Source organism: Alligator mississippiensis, chromosome 9 (genome assembly GCF_030867095.1).
Source record: "Alligator mississippiensis isolate rAllMis1 chromosome 9, rAllMis1, whole genome shotgun sequence".
Classification (NCBI taxonomy): domain Eukaryota; kingdom Metazoa; phylum Chordata; order Crocodylia; family Alligatoridae; genus Alligator; species Alligator mississippiensis.
The window spans coordinates 53,173,644-53,194,650 of NC_081832.1; the positions used below are offsets into that span (position 1 = coordinate 53,173,644).

The 21,007-nt window shown below is 38.0% G+C and overlaps 1 protein-coding gene across 10 annotated transcripts in view; it reads right to left on the reverse strand.

Annotated features, from left to right (window-relative positions):
• The window catches only part of TENM2 (teneurin transmembrane protein 2), a 2,247,577-nt gene that overhangs the window by 883,969 nt on the left and 1,342,601 nt on the right, over positions 1 to 21,007 (reverse strand). For all 10 annotated transcript variants that reach the window (XM_059733461.1, XM_059733468.1, XM_059733466.1 and 7 more), the window contains one exon: positions 4,493 to 4,791. In XM_059733461.1, the coding sequence (XP_059589444.1) occupies positions 4,493 to 4,718 (226 nt within the window). In that variant the 5' untranslated portion in view covers positions 4,719 to 4,791. The remainder of the gene's footprint in view (positions 1 to 4,492; positions 4,792 to 21,007) is intronic.

The following is a 21,007-nucleotide window of genomic DNA, read 5'->3' on the forward strand; positions in this document are numbered from 1 at the left end:
TCTGGACTGCAACTACTCACCAAAATTCCTAAAGTGGCCCTCCAGCTATTAACAGTACCCAAGTTAGGTAGGTTAAAACAACCTTTTTATGGCTATACAAACCACAGCCACATCTTTGACTACATGGTAGACATACTTTTCTAGAAGCAGGGGGCATCTCCTGATGTCTGACCACATACTACTACCTACATGGTGCAGGAGAATATCTGCTGGTTGCAACTACTCCTTCCTGACTCGTAAACACAGAAGTTAAAGACAGTAACCACCTGACTCAGATTCTCTGCAAAGCTAGTAGAGTTCTAAAACCATAAACGATCTTTCAATCTAGTTTGGTTACTAAGTCTACATGAATAGAAGTTTTCTTTCTTAATGACAATTTTTGAAGTATAGTTTTCCAAAAATCTTAGTTTTTGCCCAAGTCTTCATTGCTGACCTACTTTTCTTGTGCTGTGTCAGCATAGTAAGTCAGAAGAAAGATGCTTTCTTTCTTAAAAAAATAAAGTTTGATAACTAAAAATCTTTGGTGGCAAAACACATGGCATGTAGAGACATCCAAATCCTACCAGCAGGTTGTAAGATACTCCAGTATTCAAGGCATCAGAACTATTGTCAAACCTTTGACATATCTCAGCAGAAAGTAGAAAAAGGAAAAAAGAAAGTTTCTTTTCATCTTAGAATTGAATATTTAGAAAGGCTCTTCACCTTTTATGACAACCTATGTAATAGACATTTTTCCCTGATAAATGACTGATTTTTTCAAACTGACTGGACAATAAAGACAGCTGCATGCTGCTGCTAAATTATATACACATTTCTTTCCTTGTTAAATAATATTAAAATAATTGACTGGCAAGGAAATTAATAGTAAACAGGTGTATTTGTTACATAATTTCATTCAAGAGTTTGCAAGCACACTTTGAGAGTGATTATACAATGGAGCTAGCACAATTATTCTAATTCACAGTTTTAGTTCCATATAATATTTGTAATTCATTTGCATAGTCTAGCTCAGTTAAATCATACTAAGTACATTGTACATAACTATTAGTTGCAGTCTTGAGGAATAGCTGAAGAGGATTCTGAAAGAATACTGGGTCAAAGATAGTATTAAAGAGACAGTGATGCCTCTGACAAACTTACCTTCTAGTCACTCCCTTTAACAGCATAGTGGTTATCAAAAATATACCTGAAGTGGGTCCCTATATTTCCAGAAGGAGATAACTGTGGTATCCTGGTACTTTAGTTTGGTATCTGAGGGCAAATGTTTACTTTCCAATGGTGATTACCAAACCTTAAAATATCTGTTTTTAAAGGTGTGTAGTACTCAGAAAATGTACTGATTTAATGTGTTTGAGGGCTGAGTTTCTCTGTTTAGTATAAGGATAGGTAAGGTATATCAAGATTTTCTGCCTTTGACACCGTAAGAAAGCTCATCCTTCACAACATGAATGCCAGTTTGCATGGCAACAATTGACACCTGTGAGGGAGAGGAATATTTCTGGCAGGCCTAGTTTTTTATGAAATCATAAAACTTATTTAACCTAAAAATCCAAACTAGCTATCAGATGATAATGATTGTCAGGCATTCCCAATTAACTTGTCAACAGAGGTGAAAAATCATGTAGTCCATCAACACAGACTTTTACCATAAAGCACCTTGCCCAAACTAACTCAGAAAGGCATTGATAACTTTCAGAGACCTGTTCATTTACAAAAATGAACCAGACAATGCATACATACACTAGATACCTTAACTAAAGCTGGAAGGTCTAATTTTAGGCAACCTACCCCTGAGTATAACTTTGGATCAAGCATTTAGGTGTCAAGCCTTTGTAAATCAAAAATAAAAGTGGTACAACAAGATCTTGTGCTTGACAGACTTTTACTGCTATTGTCAAAAGCAAATATCATGATCAGAGCACAGGTTATACAACTGCTTTGTGTAGTCTTGGCACCATTGTTAATCAAACACAGATGTCAAACAAGTCACACTATACAAGGCTTTACTGGTGGAAGGGACAAAATATTGGGGAATATCTAAAATTATTTATTGAAAGGCAAAAATCATTTGAACCCTTTTTATTGTAGCTAAAGAATAAAAAAAAAGTCAAAGTCTATTCATATTAAACACGTGTTTGTTTCCTATAGATTTCAAATCCCAGGAAAACACCCACTCAAACTTTGAATAAATTTGCATGCATAAATTCCTAGATGTCTGCAGCTAGAAACTGCATGTGCAAACACTTAGCATGGCATCTTCCTAATGCTTCTGGAAATGCCATGTCTAATACATATACACGTACAGCAAAACAGAAAATACATGTGCTAGGTCTATTCTTACCAATCATTCAAATTTAAGGTCAACCAGGGAAGAAGGTGCTTAAGACAGACAGAGGGTAGAATACATCAAGAGAGGTGGTTTTTATATACATATAGATATCTAATTTAAAAAAGAAAGAAAACCAAACTTACATTCCGAAAGTACAAGACTTATTTTACAAACATATCTAATAAGAGAATAAAAAAGGCTCATGAAAGCTACTTCCTTCATTAGTGTAGGCAAATTATGTGGAGACTATGAAATATCTTTACTAGTTTTATCACAAGTATAAAAATAGGAGGAAAGGAAGAAAGAGACCATCCACAGAGCCTTTCAACAAAGGTGCCAGATAAACAGCTACACAACCAGTAATAAAGAATAAAACATACAGGCTATCATGAGTGTCAAATATAATTATAATGAAGCCCCAGGGCTGAAATGCCCGTAGTAAATATAAGGAAACCTAAATACTGTGCTGCCTATCCATGATGAGGATGGCCCAGGTATTCTATGGTATAAAGTGGGTTATAGTCAGATAGGTAGTCCTTATGGGAGTACACACTGTAAACACAAATTCTTTCAGAAACTTGGGAAGAGAACTGAAAATTCATACTTAGGTGAGAAAAGTATAATATTACCATATTAAAATGTCTGTCAATAAGCACATGGTGCATGAGAGGCAAGCAAGAAAAATTAGTAGTGATGCTAACTAATGGAGATTGTGACCTAGTGATCAAAACTGATATGGATACTTTGCAAAATTATTCTAACAAACAGAATATTATTATAGATAGGTAAAAAGGAAAAAAAAACAACCCCTTTCTTATTAAAGCTTCATAGAAAATAAAAGACTTCCATACCAAGTGATGCAGATCAACAGAAATGTAATGTGCAGGACAATCATATGCTGATGGGGGGTTTGGTGGGTTTCCTAAAATAATCCTAAATATTTCTGAAGTCCTATGTCAGTATGATACTTTCCTATCAAGTTCACCTACTATAGAGAAAGGAAGCAGTGGGGATATGCATTAATGATCTAAAGATGCACAGATCCAATCAAATGTTATGCACATCTGATGCTTCGTGTACAACTCATTTGCTTTTAACTCTGCAGCATGCAGTTGCAGAATAACTGACAATTTAATGAAGCAAAGCATTTTGTGGAGTTAACCAGAAGATCAAAGACTGTACACGAGGCACTGTTTACATATGTTTTCCCCCTACAAAATTTGGGAAAATGTGTTTCATTTTACTATGACAACTGACAAGCGGACAAAATTAAATAGTGCATCCAGTGAAGAACTGTAGTTTATCAAGATGCATTTTTAAAGCTACTTCTCTATTGCATTTATTTGCATATATTATTTAATTAATTGAATCCAGGAAGATATTTGAAACAGGCAATACTTTATCTTGGAGTAAGTCATGGCAACCAGCTTTAAAATTGATACAAAGTAAATTGTGGTTTAAACTTAATATGAGTTCTAGGATCTTGGTGAGGTACTAACATTTTACAGCCAATTATGCAATAATTATATGGGCTTCTCCCTGCTATTTTTTTTTTAATGAAATTAAGTGTAATCCACCAGCAATGTCAAAAGAAACTGCATCTCATTTCCACATTTCAATTATGCACCAATGAGGAACAGGGGAGAAATTCCAAAGCACCTGATTAGTAATTATAGTATGCTAATCATAATGTTTTACTCTTCTTAGCAATACAGCTAGTCTGTTAAAGAAAGAAAAGGCAAAGTTAAAATGTCACTATTATACCTAAAACAAATACAGAATACAAGGTTATCATATTTGCCAGTGCCTAGATATATGACAAATATGACAGGTGGTTAAGAGTCATTAGTGATTGTGTGTTTAAAAGATGTTAAAACAGAGATTCATTCTTGCTTCACTTTGCTTCACTTATATAATTATGTGATTTCTGACAGTATATGATGCCAAGCTATTCTCAGCTTGAAATGACAATAGAAGAGAACATATTTTCTAACTGATAACAAAATGCCGTTGACGATTTAAAATAATAATAAAATACTTGTCATTCTTTTTCCTCTACTTCACCAGCATTGCTACTGTCACTCGCATATGAAGCTTATACAGTAGTTACAGAGGTTACTTACTGGAGATTTATGGCAGAAAATAGTTGTCCTTTAAACCTACCTTGTCTTGGAAACTCATCTGACTCTCTGTGAACCAGATCAGAAACTCGATTTCCATAATGCATTCTGGTGTCATGATCATATGCCTTCAGTGTCTCACTTGAGCTATAGGACTTTTGAGTTGGTACTCTGCAGTCCTCACTGTCCAATGAAGAACTGGTATAGCGGCATTCCTTCCCACACCGACCTCTTGTCAAAGACCGATGTCTTCTGTCTTTTATATCCATTATTCTGGGTCTGGTAGAAAATTAATGTTTCCAGAACAGCCGATGGTTAATCTGGGATTAGTCACTCTACCACCTAAAAACATCAAAGATAATAAACAATGAGAACTGGGGCTATAATATGTTATCTTCCATTTTCCCCTCAATAGTTCAAAAACAAAACAGAACAAAAAACTCTATAGTGGCCAAACTTTGTGGGAAGGAAAAAGACTATGTTTGAATAACTGACATTAAAGAAAGCAAATAAAATTTAATTGGTATAGGTGAAAAATGTCTATTTTGTTTAAAATATTTTTTACTGAGATATTAACCCTCCCCCAAACAAAAAAAAAAATCTCTAACCTTTTGATTTCCAAATACACATTGGTAACAACCTGAAAACACTGATAACCCATTAGCTTTTTCTATAAGACTGTGCAAAGAAAAAAGATGCAGGCCTCCTTCAGTTATTCTGAGATGTAATGTGTCAAATGAATCATGCAGCTAAGACTGAAGTATTAAAGACAAGTGGAAAAAAAGACAGCAATACTCCATAGTAATGTTCTGAAATTATTAAGCTACATTTTGTGATCATGTGAGCACACAAGAAGATGTAGGAAAAAGTAATGAAAATTTCCTTCAGTATCTAAATAGTCACCTGAATATTCTATCCATTCCTAAAAGAGAACATAAGAATTTCCCTGTTTGAGCAACTTAGAAAATCTGTATCTGCATCAAATGTGAATAGAGGAGAAGGAAACACTGTTGTTACATAACATTTTTTACCAAAACTCCCTAAACTTGATACAGCTGTGAGGTCAGGCACACAGAATTCAGAAGTACCAAAGAGTGGGTGCATCAACACAAGATGCAGTGCCACTGTAGCTCATTGCTATGGCAACGTAGTGTTGGTCAGCATGAACCGTGGTGCCAACGCTACTGTGCAGTAGGGTCAGAAATGATCCGTTCATCGCGGGAACTGCCCAGTAACAGCTAAAGCAAGTACCAAATGATGGCACAGTAACAACTGTGCAGTCAAGCACGCATGTAGATACTCCCAGCATGTCTGATACAAAAAGACAGATTCCCCATTTTTTAACTTAAGAACGCATAGCAGTTTTTTCCCCCATCAGTTGTATAAAAGCATTCCTTCACATTATGCAATCAGGATATAGACAACATGTCTTAAAACCATTTTCTAATTAATTAATTGCTGTTTATTAACTTTTCAGATTACCCCCCCACCCCTTTTGGAGGGACCCACTGGTTAATCTCATGTATGTTTTAATTTACACCAGGGGTCAGCAACCCCAGCAACCACACGTGCCAGAACATGGCATGTGAAGGCATTTTGCTTGTCACAAGTGCCTCGGGGTAGATGACAGGGAAGGGGCCAGGGCTGTGCTACCACAACAAGGATCGAGCCTCTCGCAGCTCCCCCATCATCCACACCAATGTGTATGTGCACCCGACGCTCACAATAAGCTGGGCCAGGGCTCCATGGACTCCAGTGCAGCTGCTTGCAGGCTCCCCACCACCTACTGCAAGCAGCCTAGGTTCAATAGTGGGTGGCTGTGGTAGTCATCTGGGAGGCTACAAGTAGCTGCACCAGGGCCCGTGGAGTCCTGGCCTGGCTTGTTGCCAGCAGTGGGCTGCACTGCCACAATGAAGATCAGGCCCCTCACAGTTCCTGTGCTGTCTGCTCCTAGCATGCCAACATCTTACAAGTGAAAGTTGCAGGTGTTTTGGCAGCGTGCCCAAAAATGTTGCCAACCCCAGACTTAGACCACGTTCCTGCAAACAATCATAAGACTTGAGATTCATCAGATAAGCAGTGTCCCACTGAAGTCTATGAATAATGATGATCAGGAAACAGTTTCCCTGAGCTGCAAAAATATAATGATTAAAAACTTTTTCTTCATTCTGCAGCACTATGAGAAGTCTTTCAATTGTTTTATAAAAAGCTAGAGACAGTCATATACACTCAAAAACTCACCCTAGATTATCTGTATCAGACATAAATGGGATCAAACCCAGGTCTCCTATCTCTCATCAGAGTATTTAAACCTCATCAAACTTAGTAAGACTATTTCTCAATCATTCCTTGGAAACTACTGTCACTCATATAAACATGTAAATGCTTGCTAGGCCAGAAATTAAGACTGACTGTATAAACTAATGGCTAGAGCACTCCAATGCAGAAGTCCATAACAAAGAACAACCTAGAAGTTGTGGAACTCATGTGTTTCTTTTACCTCTTTTCTGGACCCAAAAAGCCTTCCAAACTAAAGTTATTACTGAAAATTTCTGTGTTCTGAATTCAGATTTTCTTACAAAGAACATTGAAAAAGTCCAGTGCAGTTCTTTCTGTGGATAATAAGTTCATGTATGGTATAAATGATTTAAGATCATGCAGTGAGCTGCAGCAAATTAAATCAACATAAATCTAAAATAGACATATTCAGCCAATGGAGGTAGTAAACCAGAGAATGCTTTTTTCATAGCATCAAGGTTCAGACATTAATTACTTTCGCTGTCTTTTGTACTGTAAAAATAAGGAAATAAGGTAACTAGCAGAACCAGCTGTTTTAAGCTGACTACATGTAATTTGTAATCAGTGATTTCAGAAAAATGTTAGCATACTTAATTTTTTTCTGTATATTTGGTGTTTTTAATTATGATGATAAATTACATGTAACATAAATATATGTTTTCCACACAATATTTGTCCCCAATTCTGTTCCCAGGACAATAAGACATCAGAGCAACAGAAGTTTATAAATGTTGTAATGATTTCTTATTTCCCCTCCTTTATATATCCTTTATGTATCTGATTTTTTAAAAATATAACAGCAGAGAATATAGCAGCATGTAATTTCCTCATGAAAGCCCTTCACCTTGTAGCATATGCTCAAACACATTCATTCGCTGTCCATGATACCAACATTGTATTGGTGTCAATGGCATTCAAGATTACAAGTAGTCTACTGGAACCAGAAACAAGAACACATCCTCCACAGGTCCCACAGAGAAGTGACTTGCTCAGGAACCTGGCACACAAGATGAGTCTCTCAAGTTCCAGGCTAACACCCTCATTATTTTAAGCATAAAATCAATCACAAAGATTTTAATGATACAACCTCATGTTTAAGAAAGTCTTTATTTGTAGGCCCGAGTACCTTCATTCTGCACATTGGAACCCAAATCACTACAGCATACTCAAATGCACTTCCCAGTGCATCAGAGCTGTAAACAAATGGATTGGACAGATTCTTGGAGGAAAGGGGCATCAGTAGTTATTGAGCATGGGCGTTAAGGATAGAGCCTCTGAATTAGAACTTCTTAAACCTTATGGGTACTTATACACATACTTTTTCATGCTGCAACGTGTCAGAGATCCAGCGCATTGGACCATACTTGATTAATCAAGTCTCCTCCGCTTGCGAGGTGATGAGAACCACACTGTGTCACCTGCAGTTGTGTAAGTGGAGAAATGCACATCAGCATGGAGAAAACGGTGGGGTGCACTTTTGAACTAAAACATCTTCGATGTGTTTTAGTTCAAAAGCATATGGTCGCCATTTGCTGTGTGCTGATGCACATTTTGCCGCTTATATAACTGCATGTGTTGCAGTGCTAGGCGCTTTTCATGTGTAAAAATGCCCTAAATGCTGAAGGCTGCAAGTGGGAGAGGAACAGTGGAAAAAAACAAACCTGGTCACAACAGGTTTACTCTCCCGTTCAGCATCCATTCTCTGCCACTGTGTGACACAGGATGCTGGGCAAGATGGATGTATGGTCTGACCCAGTAAATGACAGTTCTTAGGTTCTTATGTTCTTAATAAAGGCAACATTTCCCAAACAAAAGAACAACAGGTGAAAAAAGATAAAATATTGAATGACACTGTGCCTTCTGAATGCATTGAGCTCAACATGCACTTAGGAAAACTTTCTACTTCATTAAGATATTTCTTAACTATCTGTTCAGAGTAATTAAATGAATTTCTCTTCTTGAGGGTTCTGAGGCACTAAGTTCTCTTATTTGTTTCCTACTGCTCGTAGAAAAAAATATTCCCCCATTGTTTTAGTTAACAGAAAGTTATTATAAATGCATCTGCCAAGACTGAATATGGCATGTAAATATTTTTATAAAATTAGCTCATCTGCATGATAGTAAGCCATCTTCTCAGACAGACAGGACTTACCAAAAACATTCTTAAATAAAAACATTACTTAGAGCATTTTGGGTAGTTGCCAAAATTTTGGGATACAAAAATAATGGGAAATGTTAAGATAAATATTCTATCATTGATATGAAATGAAGTGTTTTTCAATTACCAGAATATTTGCAGGACATATTCTGCTATTGGTGTTGGGGGTCATTACCATGAAAATGTGCAGTATGTTAAAAAAATAAAATGTTACATATAGTGTCATAGTTTAGAGAATGTTCTGTCCAGCAACTTTATTCTGAACCTGCTTAATGAAAGATCTCATTATAGGGAACCATTTCATGAACAGACAGATGTGGCAATGTTTTAATACAAAAAAGGATTCTCTAAGAACATGAAATGAATAACTATACTCAGCATTGTAATTAGGAAATAAAAACATATGCTACTTGACCAAAATAAAGGAGGAGGCACAATGACTTAAGTAGCTACATTTTCATTTGGTAAATTTAAAGTGGTATTTTGCCTCTACCTGAACGGTGAAAGAGCTTTGATGAGCCATCAGTACGGCGATGCAAAGAAGTCTTTGCACCAGCAGGAATTAATACCTACTCAACATGCCTCAAATACGATGAGAAAGAAGTACTTAAGTATACCCTTGACCATGAAACAGCCCAATGTTTATACAGAATCTAATGATAATTTTAATACATCCTATGTTCTTTTAGCACAGCCTATTTTCTTTTAGGCTATAACTTGGAAAATATAGTGAACATTTGTTATTTGGATTAGTGCTCTGTACAGTACATTTTAGAGGACTATTTAATTGCAAGTTGTAAATGTACTATAACTGATAGAATGTTTAGATCTATTTAGGCCTCATACAGACATTCAGTTTCTCCTGTGAAAGTCACTACTTTCCCAGGAGAAATCATAAGTGTACACATGCTCAGGCTTTTTCTACTGGAGTAAAAAATGGTTGCTCTGGGAGAAACATAACCTAGGATAACTAGGGTTAAATCACTCCTGGAAGAGTACCTCCTGGGAGAGTGAATGTCTGTACATGATGTGGCATATCTCAGAACAGAAAATGGTCTTCCAGGATCCCTCCCCTCCCATCCCATGAAGACAGTATGTCACTCACTGGACTCTGCTGCTCCAGCAGGGAGCACAACACATCCTCTTGACAATGCCCACACTGTGCTGCAGGGAAACACAGGCTGACCATGGGCACTCTGGGGCAGCCAATAAGGGCTTCCCTATGAATTCCTGCAATCTGTCACCAGATGGACTAAGGGAGCCTGCAGAGCACACTGAGATGTGTTCACAGGTCCCCACCCTCCCTCTGGCTGCAGTGTCAGCACTGAAAGCTCTCCTTTTCTCAGTATTTGAATGTCTGTACTCATGGCTCTGAGTAAGTTTCTTTATTACAAGAACAAAACTGGAAGAAATTCTCCCAGACTATTTGAGTGTGTTTACACAGAACTGGCCATTAATACAAAAAAAAAAGTGTTTCCAAAGATAGCACATCATTTTAGTATAGATATGATCTTTAGCTCAAGAAAACAAACTCTGCAATCTAAACCCTTCCAAAAGAAACCTGATTAAAATGTAAGGATCTGATGTTTATAGTCAAAGAAGGATATAACGATGTGTTAGCAGAGCCATAAAATATGTATTAAAACAGACTCTTTCTCCACCCTACTTCGAAAGAAAAGAAGCTTCAACTTTCAACCTACTCAAAAGATATTACAATTCCTTTCATTGAAAATATCTTTTAGGATCTCTTTAAAGTGCTTCAAATTTTAAGGAAAACAGCAGTGGCTGGAAAGAAGAGTCTGACGACCTCTAATTCACATTTCCTCTCACCAGAGTAAACTATGGTTATTTCTTAAACATCTACAATGATGATTTTTTGTGATGAACAATTGCAAATAGTGTGTAACTTTATACAAACCTTCATCTAACATGATATGTAAATAGCAAGATGGTTTATTATATAATACAGAAAGGTAGTAACAACTAGTTACTAATAGAACTCATTTGAGAACAAGTTACTCTTATTAATGAGGGAACCTGTTAGTTATCTGCTAAGACTTAAAACGATTTCCTTAGCATACTCTAAAAGAAAAGCAACACATTTCCAAAGACTGTTAAGAACAAAGAATGCCTTCTTTACTGATTATTCATATTAAATGTAAATAGTAAAGTAGTAAATATCAACCTTCCTGAAGGCAAATCCAGATATTTGCTTAAAGGCAGGGAGCAGGACTAATTATTTAAAGACTCTCTATATAATTAAGTATAAGAAAGACATGTTGAAAGTTTATATATAAGGAGAATTGCTTGGATTTGAGTTCTTGCTAAATATTGATGGAACTAAAGGGATATTCCAGAAAATGGACTGAATAAAAAGAAAATTCTAACCTTAAATATGCATATTCATGAGCTAATGATGTTCCTCAGACCAATGAATGAAGCTGCTGCGAGCCAATAAACATATGAAATAATCTTTTAGGTCAGGTCCTAGGGGACTGGAAAAGGGCCAATGCAGTCCCTATTTTCAAGGGGAGAAGGGAGGAACTGGGAAACTATAGACCAGTTAGTCTCATGTCTATGCTTGGGAAAACTCTGGAAAAAACCATTAAGGATCACATTTGTGGGAGCCCAGCAGGGGAAATAATGCTGAGATTCATTGCAGGTAGATCCTGCCTGACTAACCTTGTTTCTTTTTATGACCAGGTCACAAAATGCTTAGACACAGGAGTCAAGGTAGATGTCATCTACCTAGACTTTAAGAAGGTCTTCTATAAGGTATCTCATTCTTTTCTCGTAAATAAAGTGACAGGCTGTGATGTAGATGATTACACGGTCAGGTGGGTGCCAAATTGGCTCAGGGGACACACCCAGAGAGTGGTGGTGGACGGGTTGATATTGACTTGGAAAGATGTGGGCAGTGGAGTCCTCCAAGGCTCAGTCCTAGGACCAGTGCTATTCAATGCCTTCATCAGTGACTTGAATGAGGGAATGGAGAGCACTTTGTCCAAATCTGCAGATGATACCAAATTATGGGGCAAAGTTAACACACCAGAGGGTAGGGAACAGTGTGCGGGCCGGGGGCGAGCTGAGCCCGTCTTTGCGCACGCAGGCTGTGGCCAGCAGCCCGGGCACACAGGGCCAGAGAAGACCGGGGGCGAGCTAGAATTAGTCACCGACGCGTAGTGGTTGATTTAAAGATTATTTACTTACACCAAAGATGGTCGTGGTGTAGGCTGGACAGTTTCCAGGTTCAGCTCCGCTTAAATCCTCGTTAGAGGACTATGACAAATTCGTTCTAGCCCCAGAGTGGTTGAAGCTCCGTGGGTTCGGTACTTTCTCTTCCCCGGAGTTGCTGAAGCTCCGTGGGTTCAGTTCGGTTCTCTCCCATGGAGTTGTTAAAGCTCCGTGGGTTCGTATCTTTAAGATGCAGGAAGGGATACATCTAGGAATTTATCGGCGACGGGGAGAGGCTAGAGGCTGTTCGTTCTTTTCCCCGGAGTTGTTGAAGCTCCGCAGGTTCGGTTATCAGACCTCTATTGCCTTTTAAGAAAAGCATTGGGTCCGAAAGGATCCGCAGCGCTTAGAGATCTTCACGCTCTCCCCCTCGAACTCCAATTGCTCTCTCTCCGACTAGGGCGGAAACCACCCAAGCCCTTTATACAGCTAGCAAGTCAATTGCTAGCCGCCACGTGTGCATGTATTAGAATCGGCCAATAATGTGGCACAAATCTTCATACAAATGGTGGGAACTCCTTGCACCGTGCATTTCTTAGATGCAAAAGAAATGCACCATGCAAAGAAAGCTTCAAATTGGCGGGAAATTCTCTGTTGCACCGGGGTTCTCTTCTGCAGCAGAAAACTCCACCGTGCAAGGAAGCTGCAATTTAGCGGGAAAAATAATTTAGCAGTGCCGAAGCGCACACAAACAAAAAATAACAACTTTGGGTTATGACAAACAGATCCAAGTGGAACTGGCCAAGTTGGAAAAATGGGCAGAATGAAATAGGATGCAGTTCAACCAAGACAAATGCAAAGTGCTGCACCTGGGCAAAAAGAACCACCAACACACTTACAGGAAAGGGGATGATCTTCTCAGCAGCACAGCAGTGGAAAGAGATCTTGGAGTCATAGTTGACTCCAAGATGAACAACAGCTGTCAATGTGACAAAGTGATCAACAAGGCTAACCGCACTTTAGCATGCATTAGCAGATGCATGATGAACAGGTCCAGGGAGGTGATGCTTCCCCTCTATGCGGCACTGCTATGCAGTCCAGTTTTGGGTGCTGCACTTCAAGAGGGATGCGGAGAATCTTGAAAGGGTTCGGAGGAGGGCCACTCATATGTTCAGAGGCCTGCAGGCAAGGCCCTATGAGGAGAGACTGAGGGATCTGGATCTCTTCAGCTTTCACAAGAGAAGGCTGAGAGGTGATGATCTTGTGGCTGCCTATAAATTCATCAGGGGAGGGCAGCAGGGAATAGGAGATGCTCAGATGCTATTTAATAGAGCACCCCCTGGTGTAACTAGAAATAATGGCCACAAACTGATGGAGAGCAGATTTCACAGTAAGAGTTGCCAAAATCTGGAATGGGCTTCCAAGGGAGATGGTGTTCTCCCCTACCTTGGCGGTCTTTAAGAAGAGACTAGACAAACATCTGGCTGGGGTCATCTGACCCCAGCGCTCTTTTCTGCCCAGGGCAGGGGGTAGACTCAATGACCTACTGAGGTCTCTTCTGACCCTAACATCTATGAAATCTATTAACTCATTTCAGTTGCAGCCAAATGTGAGAGGTTATTTTCCCTTCCCTGTGAACTTATGTAAAGAGACGATTATTGAATAAACTGTCATTGCTCCTATCCTCAACTTTTCAACACTTGATGTCTCAGCTCTGCTTAGTCTGTTTTTTCAAACAAACAAACAAAAAAACCTCAAACAAAAAGAAAACAGCCTAGAGTAACATTAAGAAAAAGAACACTTCCAGTTCAGCTGACAGTATGACACTATTCAACACTACTATGTTCCAGTCCTGGGGCATACATAAGCTACCCAATATGATCTGATTCTCATATGAAGTAAGAATAGGTGAGCTTTCAGCAAGGACTTGCTGGAAAAAAAGAAGAAAATTCCTTGGACCCTGTCTAGGAATTATACACAGTGTTTGTTTCTTCTTCTGTGTTTTGCTCTTGTTAGGGATAGTAGAGAATGGAAAGGATGTGCTGAAGGGCTAATGGCAGACTTCCTGTGATTCCAATTTGTATAGCATTGGTCATCATTGATCAAAATAAAAGAAGAGGCCGCATGGGATTGAGATGGGGGGGGGGGGGGAAGGGGGAGAAGAAGGGTGCAGTGGAGCTTGGATTTGAGATCTGTGAGGCAGACCTTCCGGTGGGTAGATTGGCATGGTGGGAAACTGAGGAGCTTTTTAATAGATGGCTGGTGAGCTGAGGCTAGAGAGTATGCCTGCAATGGGCCTAAGGTTGACATACCTATGGTATGGCATTGAATTTTATATCTGATTTAGGTCTATAATATAAATAGATTGCTTTTCTAACCAATACTGCAACTAATTAATACCAATTAATTTTGCCAGGTGCTTGATCCCAAATGATTACTAGTATATTATAGGCATAACATGAATTTGGCTCTCTCTTTTCTACTAGCATTATGAATACCCTCTTCCTTGCATCTACCCTGTCTTCCAACTAACGCTTATGCATCTCAGAGGAAGAATAAGATCTGATACTTCATTTACTTAAAATAGCTGCCAATTTATCTTGATTATCGATGAACATTGGATAGTTCTGAGAAATGCCATTTCCTATGCACTGATGACTAAGCTAACAAAAAGGGTAGTTAAGGAAGAGTACTTAAGAGAAAAAAATTGCAGCTTCTTTCTTCTGTGCTAGCTGTACAAGTAAATCAATAAGAGGTATGGAAGAGAAGAATCAAAATATGCTCTAATAATTTAGAATGGCCTACACTTAAACTCTGCAAATTTAAGTTAATTCTTACACTGATTTTTAGTTATATGCCTGTTTCTTGAATATTCTAATGAACCCATATACCACTATGGTGTATGCAACCATTAGAGGTACCACTCACAATAAACAGAATGCTATAATTATCTAAGGTTTGGAGGAAGGAAGGGGAAAACTTCATATTTCTTTAGCACCCCCATATAGCCTAATTCAACTAGATCAAAACATTACATTGGTGCATAGTAAATGAGAAACAGGCTGTGTTCAAAATGTGCATAATGTTCCAAGCTGATAAAACCCCCCAAAACAAAACAAAACAAAAAACCCCACAGTTCTCTTACATGTGTGGTTCCCTTTTCAACAACAATTAGAAATAAACTTGTGATTTAAAGATTCTAGTGCACTTCATTATTTTATGCAAATCTATTTTTAATGTGGGAAAAAATTCTGATTTAGCCCTGGCACAACACACATTTTATGTGAATAATTAAAATGTAACTTGCTCCATATGGTTTCTTCCTTGTACCACCCCTTACAGGTAGGGAGGTATTCTCTTAATATTATCTGACCACTAGACATAATATGCCAAAACCAAGAAATCAATAAATAGAAAAGTTATGTCATGACATACATGCACCAGCATATGAAATGGACAGAATTAGTACGAGAAAAGCAAAAGGCTAACTTCTGTTAATGAAGCATAATAACAACAAAGGCATTTTTACAAGTGTTCTGGGAGTGAGGGGGAAGGAGGTGCTTTAATGAGAGCAGGTCTCTAATTAAAGTGCCCAGAGTGTCTCATGTATCAGCGTCCCTGCACTTCAAAATGGTAGTGGGGGCGCCTTATCTAAAATTTGTCAAACAAGCTTTAGTTCAAGTGCCCCTGCCACCATTTTGAAGCATGGGAACACTGATATGTCAGATGTGAAAGCCAGCTGGAGCATGGTAATTACTTGATTAATCAGGTCTACTCTGATGCATTGTAATTACAGTGCATCGGAGCAGCCTCCCGGCTCATGTATAGGCACCCAACATAACTAATGTTAATAAAATAACTAACAAATTAACTAAATAAAGCACCCTGCATATAGTAAAAATGCATAACTAGCATTACAATAATTCTAATACTAAGAGCACTATTCAAGATAAGACTGAATTTTAACTCAGTGGTTATTAGCACAGCACCCTTATACATGTTAAAAAATGAAGCAGCAGCACTACATTAATTATGAATCTAGGTTATCAGGTTACAACCCAGTATCAGTTTTGCGTTGGTTAGTAACAAATTATCAGTGCCAAAAAGATGGTCAGTGTTAAGTTACTGTTTCTTTAAGCCACTGGTTCTCAAGCTTTTCAGAGTCATGGCACTCCACCACTGTTTTGAATGTGGTGGCACCTCTCCCAGTTGAGAACCACTGATGTGCTCAACTTACCTCAGTAGTTCTCAACCGGTTGCTGCTCCAAACAGTAAGAGACTGTCCTGCAGCCCTGGTGCCCTTGCCTAGCTCCTCCCAGCTCCTGGCATGCTGGAGCAGCTGGGGCACAAATGGAGCATAGAGATGCTTTGGCTGGCAGCCAGAGGATCTCACTGGAGGACCAAGCCTCTGTTTGTTCCAGCGCACACTAGTGTAATATGCGCTGCGTCACTTTTTCCCAGCACTTTTTTTTCTACTGGGAAATCCTGATAGTGAATTTTGTCCCCAGTTTGAAAATTTGTACTGAAAGGCATATTTTAATGTTCCACATGAGTGGTTTGTGGTGCCACAAATCTCACGCCCCTGCTAGTCTGGATGTGACCATAGTGTCTTTCATCTGAAAAACTCAAAATGACAAAACATTAATTAAGATTTACAGCTGCCCTGAGAATGAGATATGCATTGTCCGCATTCAACAGATGAAGCAATGAAAGCAGAGGAATAAATTTGTTCCTCAAGGTCACAATGAGTTGGTAGCATAACTGGAGAATGAACTCCTGAGTTCCGAGTCTTAGGTCTCTGCTCACAATACAGTTGCTATCTGTACGCTGATCATTTTATGAAGCATTAAAAAAGGAGTGAAGTCCACCTAAAACAATGCAAAAACCTAACTATTCTTTTAATATAATTTGGTTGAACGCATATAACTTAATAAATCCATGAAAAGATTTAAAAGAGCAAATGCGGAATGGCCATTCTAAAACATTAATTTTGTTAAAAAATTGCCTTAAGAAAATGAATACTTTTCGTCTACAAAAAAGAACAAACAAACAATGGTATTATTTACTGCATTTGCTACAATGTTAATGAAAAAAGAATAATTTATCATTGCATAATTAACACAGCATAGTTAAGTCTGCTTTAACGATTCCGTATAATGGCCTCACATCACTAGAAAATACTTTTGAGTCAAGAAATAATTGTCTAAATAATTTTTATTAAGACTTTGATCAAATTGACCAACATTTATAAAAGTGAGATGGATTTAAATGCCTGTGCAATGAACGATAGCTTTCTTTAATTGGTAAGCATTCTCCTCCAATTTTTTTCAACATTGAGGGTGAAATTGTGATCACAATTAAGTCACTAAGCAATTTAACTTTGACATCAATAGAGCCAAGATTTTATTCGTATTTCTTCTACTCTTTTCTTCCCACTATCCCTCTTTTTTGCTGAATGCTTCTTCCATGGCACTTCAAAACCTTTTCCTTTCTCCACTCTTCTGTTGACATCCTTCAGTATTTGGCATAGTAATATGTGCAGCTTCACAATGTTCAACATCTTCCGGTCTCACTTTTTAACTTCTATTCTTCTTCTTTTTTATAGGGAGATTCAAATTTTCAGACACAAGAATACTGAAGTTTAGAGTAGCCAACTTGCACACCCATGTGTTCCTTACACTCCTACACATTGGACATTTGCATATACTTATATCTATATACTTACCCACATAGTGAATAACAGTATGAAAAAATGGCATATACATACAAATAAGAGTTTAACCTCTTAATATCACCAACATGACATTCTCCTCTCTAACCTTACTACTAAAACCTGTGTCTGTATGTATACGCCTTTGATTGATCCTTCCTGGACCTTCAGCCTTCTACCTACTCCTGTTCCTAACACACTTGTATTTCTTCAGTTTCACTACTTGTTTTCTCTTTCTTTTGTTATCGTTTTGCACCTTCATTCATGCTAGCATCACAGAACCAGAGACAAAAAAATTTAGACAATTAAATTAGAGTGTATGCATCATTCACTACTACTATAATTAAACAGGTTTTTGTTAGATGAAGAATTCATGAAGGGACAGATTGCTCTATTGCTCCAGATTGTGCGGGCTGATGTGCACATTACAGTAGCAAGCTCTAATAAAGAAGCAACGCTTCACTGAAGAGATTCTCAGCTACAAAAAAACTACCTACAATTGCATAATGTAATAATCATGCCAAGAGGTACAGAAATTATTATGCCCCACCTAAATTTCCAGTTAGAGCCACAACAGATGCTTCCTTTTTCATTCTCCCTCAATTCGTACAATAAGCAATTCCTTTCTTCCTTTAAATCTACTTCTATAAAGAATTCCCCATACTTTATTTTTGCTTCTCAAGCATTGCCATTTTCTCAATTAACTATAAAGTCATGGTGCATCTTGTACTAGTTTGCCTTGGCTATCTTTGATTTTGTTTGTTGAGGCAGGGATTTACGTGAAACTACACACAGACACACACACATACACATACACACACAGTGCAAATATTAGTCAGAATAATAATTTACTGCATTTTAACACTTAATAGGAAATCTTAGATTTCAATAGCATAGAGTGAAATACCCACTTACAGAAGTAAATGGAGCCTGTTCAACTTGTCTTTGAAAGCAATGAACACCATGCACAAAAATCCTTTGAAGTATATATACCATTAACCTCATTATACTAAGTTTTCTGCCCCTTTAGACACATTACATTTATCAGAAATAACAGAACTTCTTATGGGGATCCTATGTTCTGAAGTTCAAAGTGGGCTAACAAAAATTTAATGGTGAAAAAAGGAATGAAATACAATGGAGTGTCTTATGAATGTATATGATTTTATATATCTCAATAACCTCAATACAAGTTTTCAAAATTCAGATTTACTAAATGGAAGCATTACCTAGACTTTAAATTTTAAATCACTTCAAATAGCAATGAAAGCATGCCTACTGAAATTCAAAGTAGGCATCAAGGGATTACATGCTCAATAGTATGACATTTGACATAGGTGCTACTCAGATGGGAAAACAGCAGCAAAGGACAATAAAGTGCTTCACAAAAATTAAGCAAGACTCACAGCAGTGGATCAGATTCAGTAGAGCCATTTGACAGATGGGTAAATTATAACCTAGAAATTGTTAAATGAATTCTTCCAAGTTACACAGGAAATCGGTGGCAGAGTCAGAACAGCCCATATACCCAGACCCCTCCCTGCTCTAACCCAAAAAGACCAATAACCCTCCCCTTACTGCAAAATTTGCATAAGACCACAGCATAAATCTATGAGAAAAGGACATTGGAAGTTGTATTGATTAGGATGAATTTCATTACATAAAGCAGAGCAAGCAGACACATGCCTATAGTAAGTTATCCATTCATTTCTGTTCAAGAGCTATGGAAGGAAGCAAACATGTTAACCAAGAAAAATCTGCCCAGATGCTACTGCAGGAGAGAAAAAGTAGCATCTATGCCAAGCCCAGAGTAGGGAGCATGACAAAAAAAAATTACACTGCTCCAGAAGAAAATCAGGGACATGGGGGATGTGCATCAAGGGGATGCACATCAAGAATCTGTGTGTGTTCCTACAACAAAGTCACCTTGCTTGCCCTGGGGTGGGGTCATCATCCTGTTCATTCCCCATCCTTGTCTTTTTACATGTTATTAATGCAACTAGGCAGAAGTCCAACCACTTCTTGTGCAAGGGCTATAGCTGAGGTGAACTACTGCCTGAGAGATGCAAATAGCTTCTCCTGCTTCCCCTGGACCAAAACATCTAAAATATAAGAACAATGGCAAATTAAGAAAACTCCTATATCTATTTAATTGTATTTAGCTTGATATATTATAGTTGACTTAAACTGGAATACAAAAGTAGACAATAGACACAAGGCTTCAGCATTTTCATTATTTAGTTCATTGTGAAGAAAGGGAGAACAAGTGTCCAAGAGATCCTTCAAGATTTTCAAAGAGACCTTTGTCTCTTTTCTCTCCTCTACCACTTGACAAAAGTACCATTTTGGTGTTATTTTCAGCTTTGGAGCCTAATAAATCAATCAAATCTTCCCAGGTGATTTTCAGCTCCAAACTGGACTTAAAGTCATAGGAGTCGAATGCAAGTAATTCTGAGATCCTTGGGTGATCATAGAGATGCATTGTGAGGTGTGGAGATACCTCAGATCTACAGCAACCAGGAAGATCAGTCCTATGCCATGAACATGACATTTAGCACATATTCTTCCATGAGAACTTGGCAAGAAAATTTAGTCAAAAACAAAATTCACGTCTCTCTGTTTTCCTTGCAACAGATGGCAATCTGATTAATATATATAATGCCGCAAAGACCTTCATTCTTTGTGTTAATCTTCTTAGCTATTAGAGGTGTCATTGCCTCTTGCAAAAGAAAACCCATGATTATGAAATAAAGACAATATTTTTATTTTTATTTAATATTTGCAGCCTTTAAATCTACATACACTCAATTTCTTTAACCATCTGAGAATTAAAGCTTTGTTAAAGCTTTTTGTTTAAGTTCAGGTACTTATTCTATAGGGGTCCAGTTTGTTAATAAGCCAGATATGGAAGTGAATTTAGGGAAGGTATCCTCCAAAGAAGCTGAGAAGATCTTCATGATGTAGCAAGAAGATAACGCTTGCACCCTGGCTCAAAGAAAGAGTGTGTGGTGAGGTCTTAGAATGGGCTAGAGACCAGCTGTGGAAAGCCACAGACTGACAGCAACACTCCACCCACAATGAAGAAAGGAATATAAGGACCTGTACTGGATGAATTACTGGTAATAGTTCCCAGCTAAGCCAAGTAAACACAATTATTTCCTAATAAATAACATCCTTTACATCTTGTCTTTGTTCCTGTATATTCAGGACAAATTGCC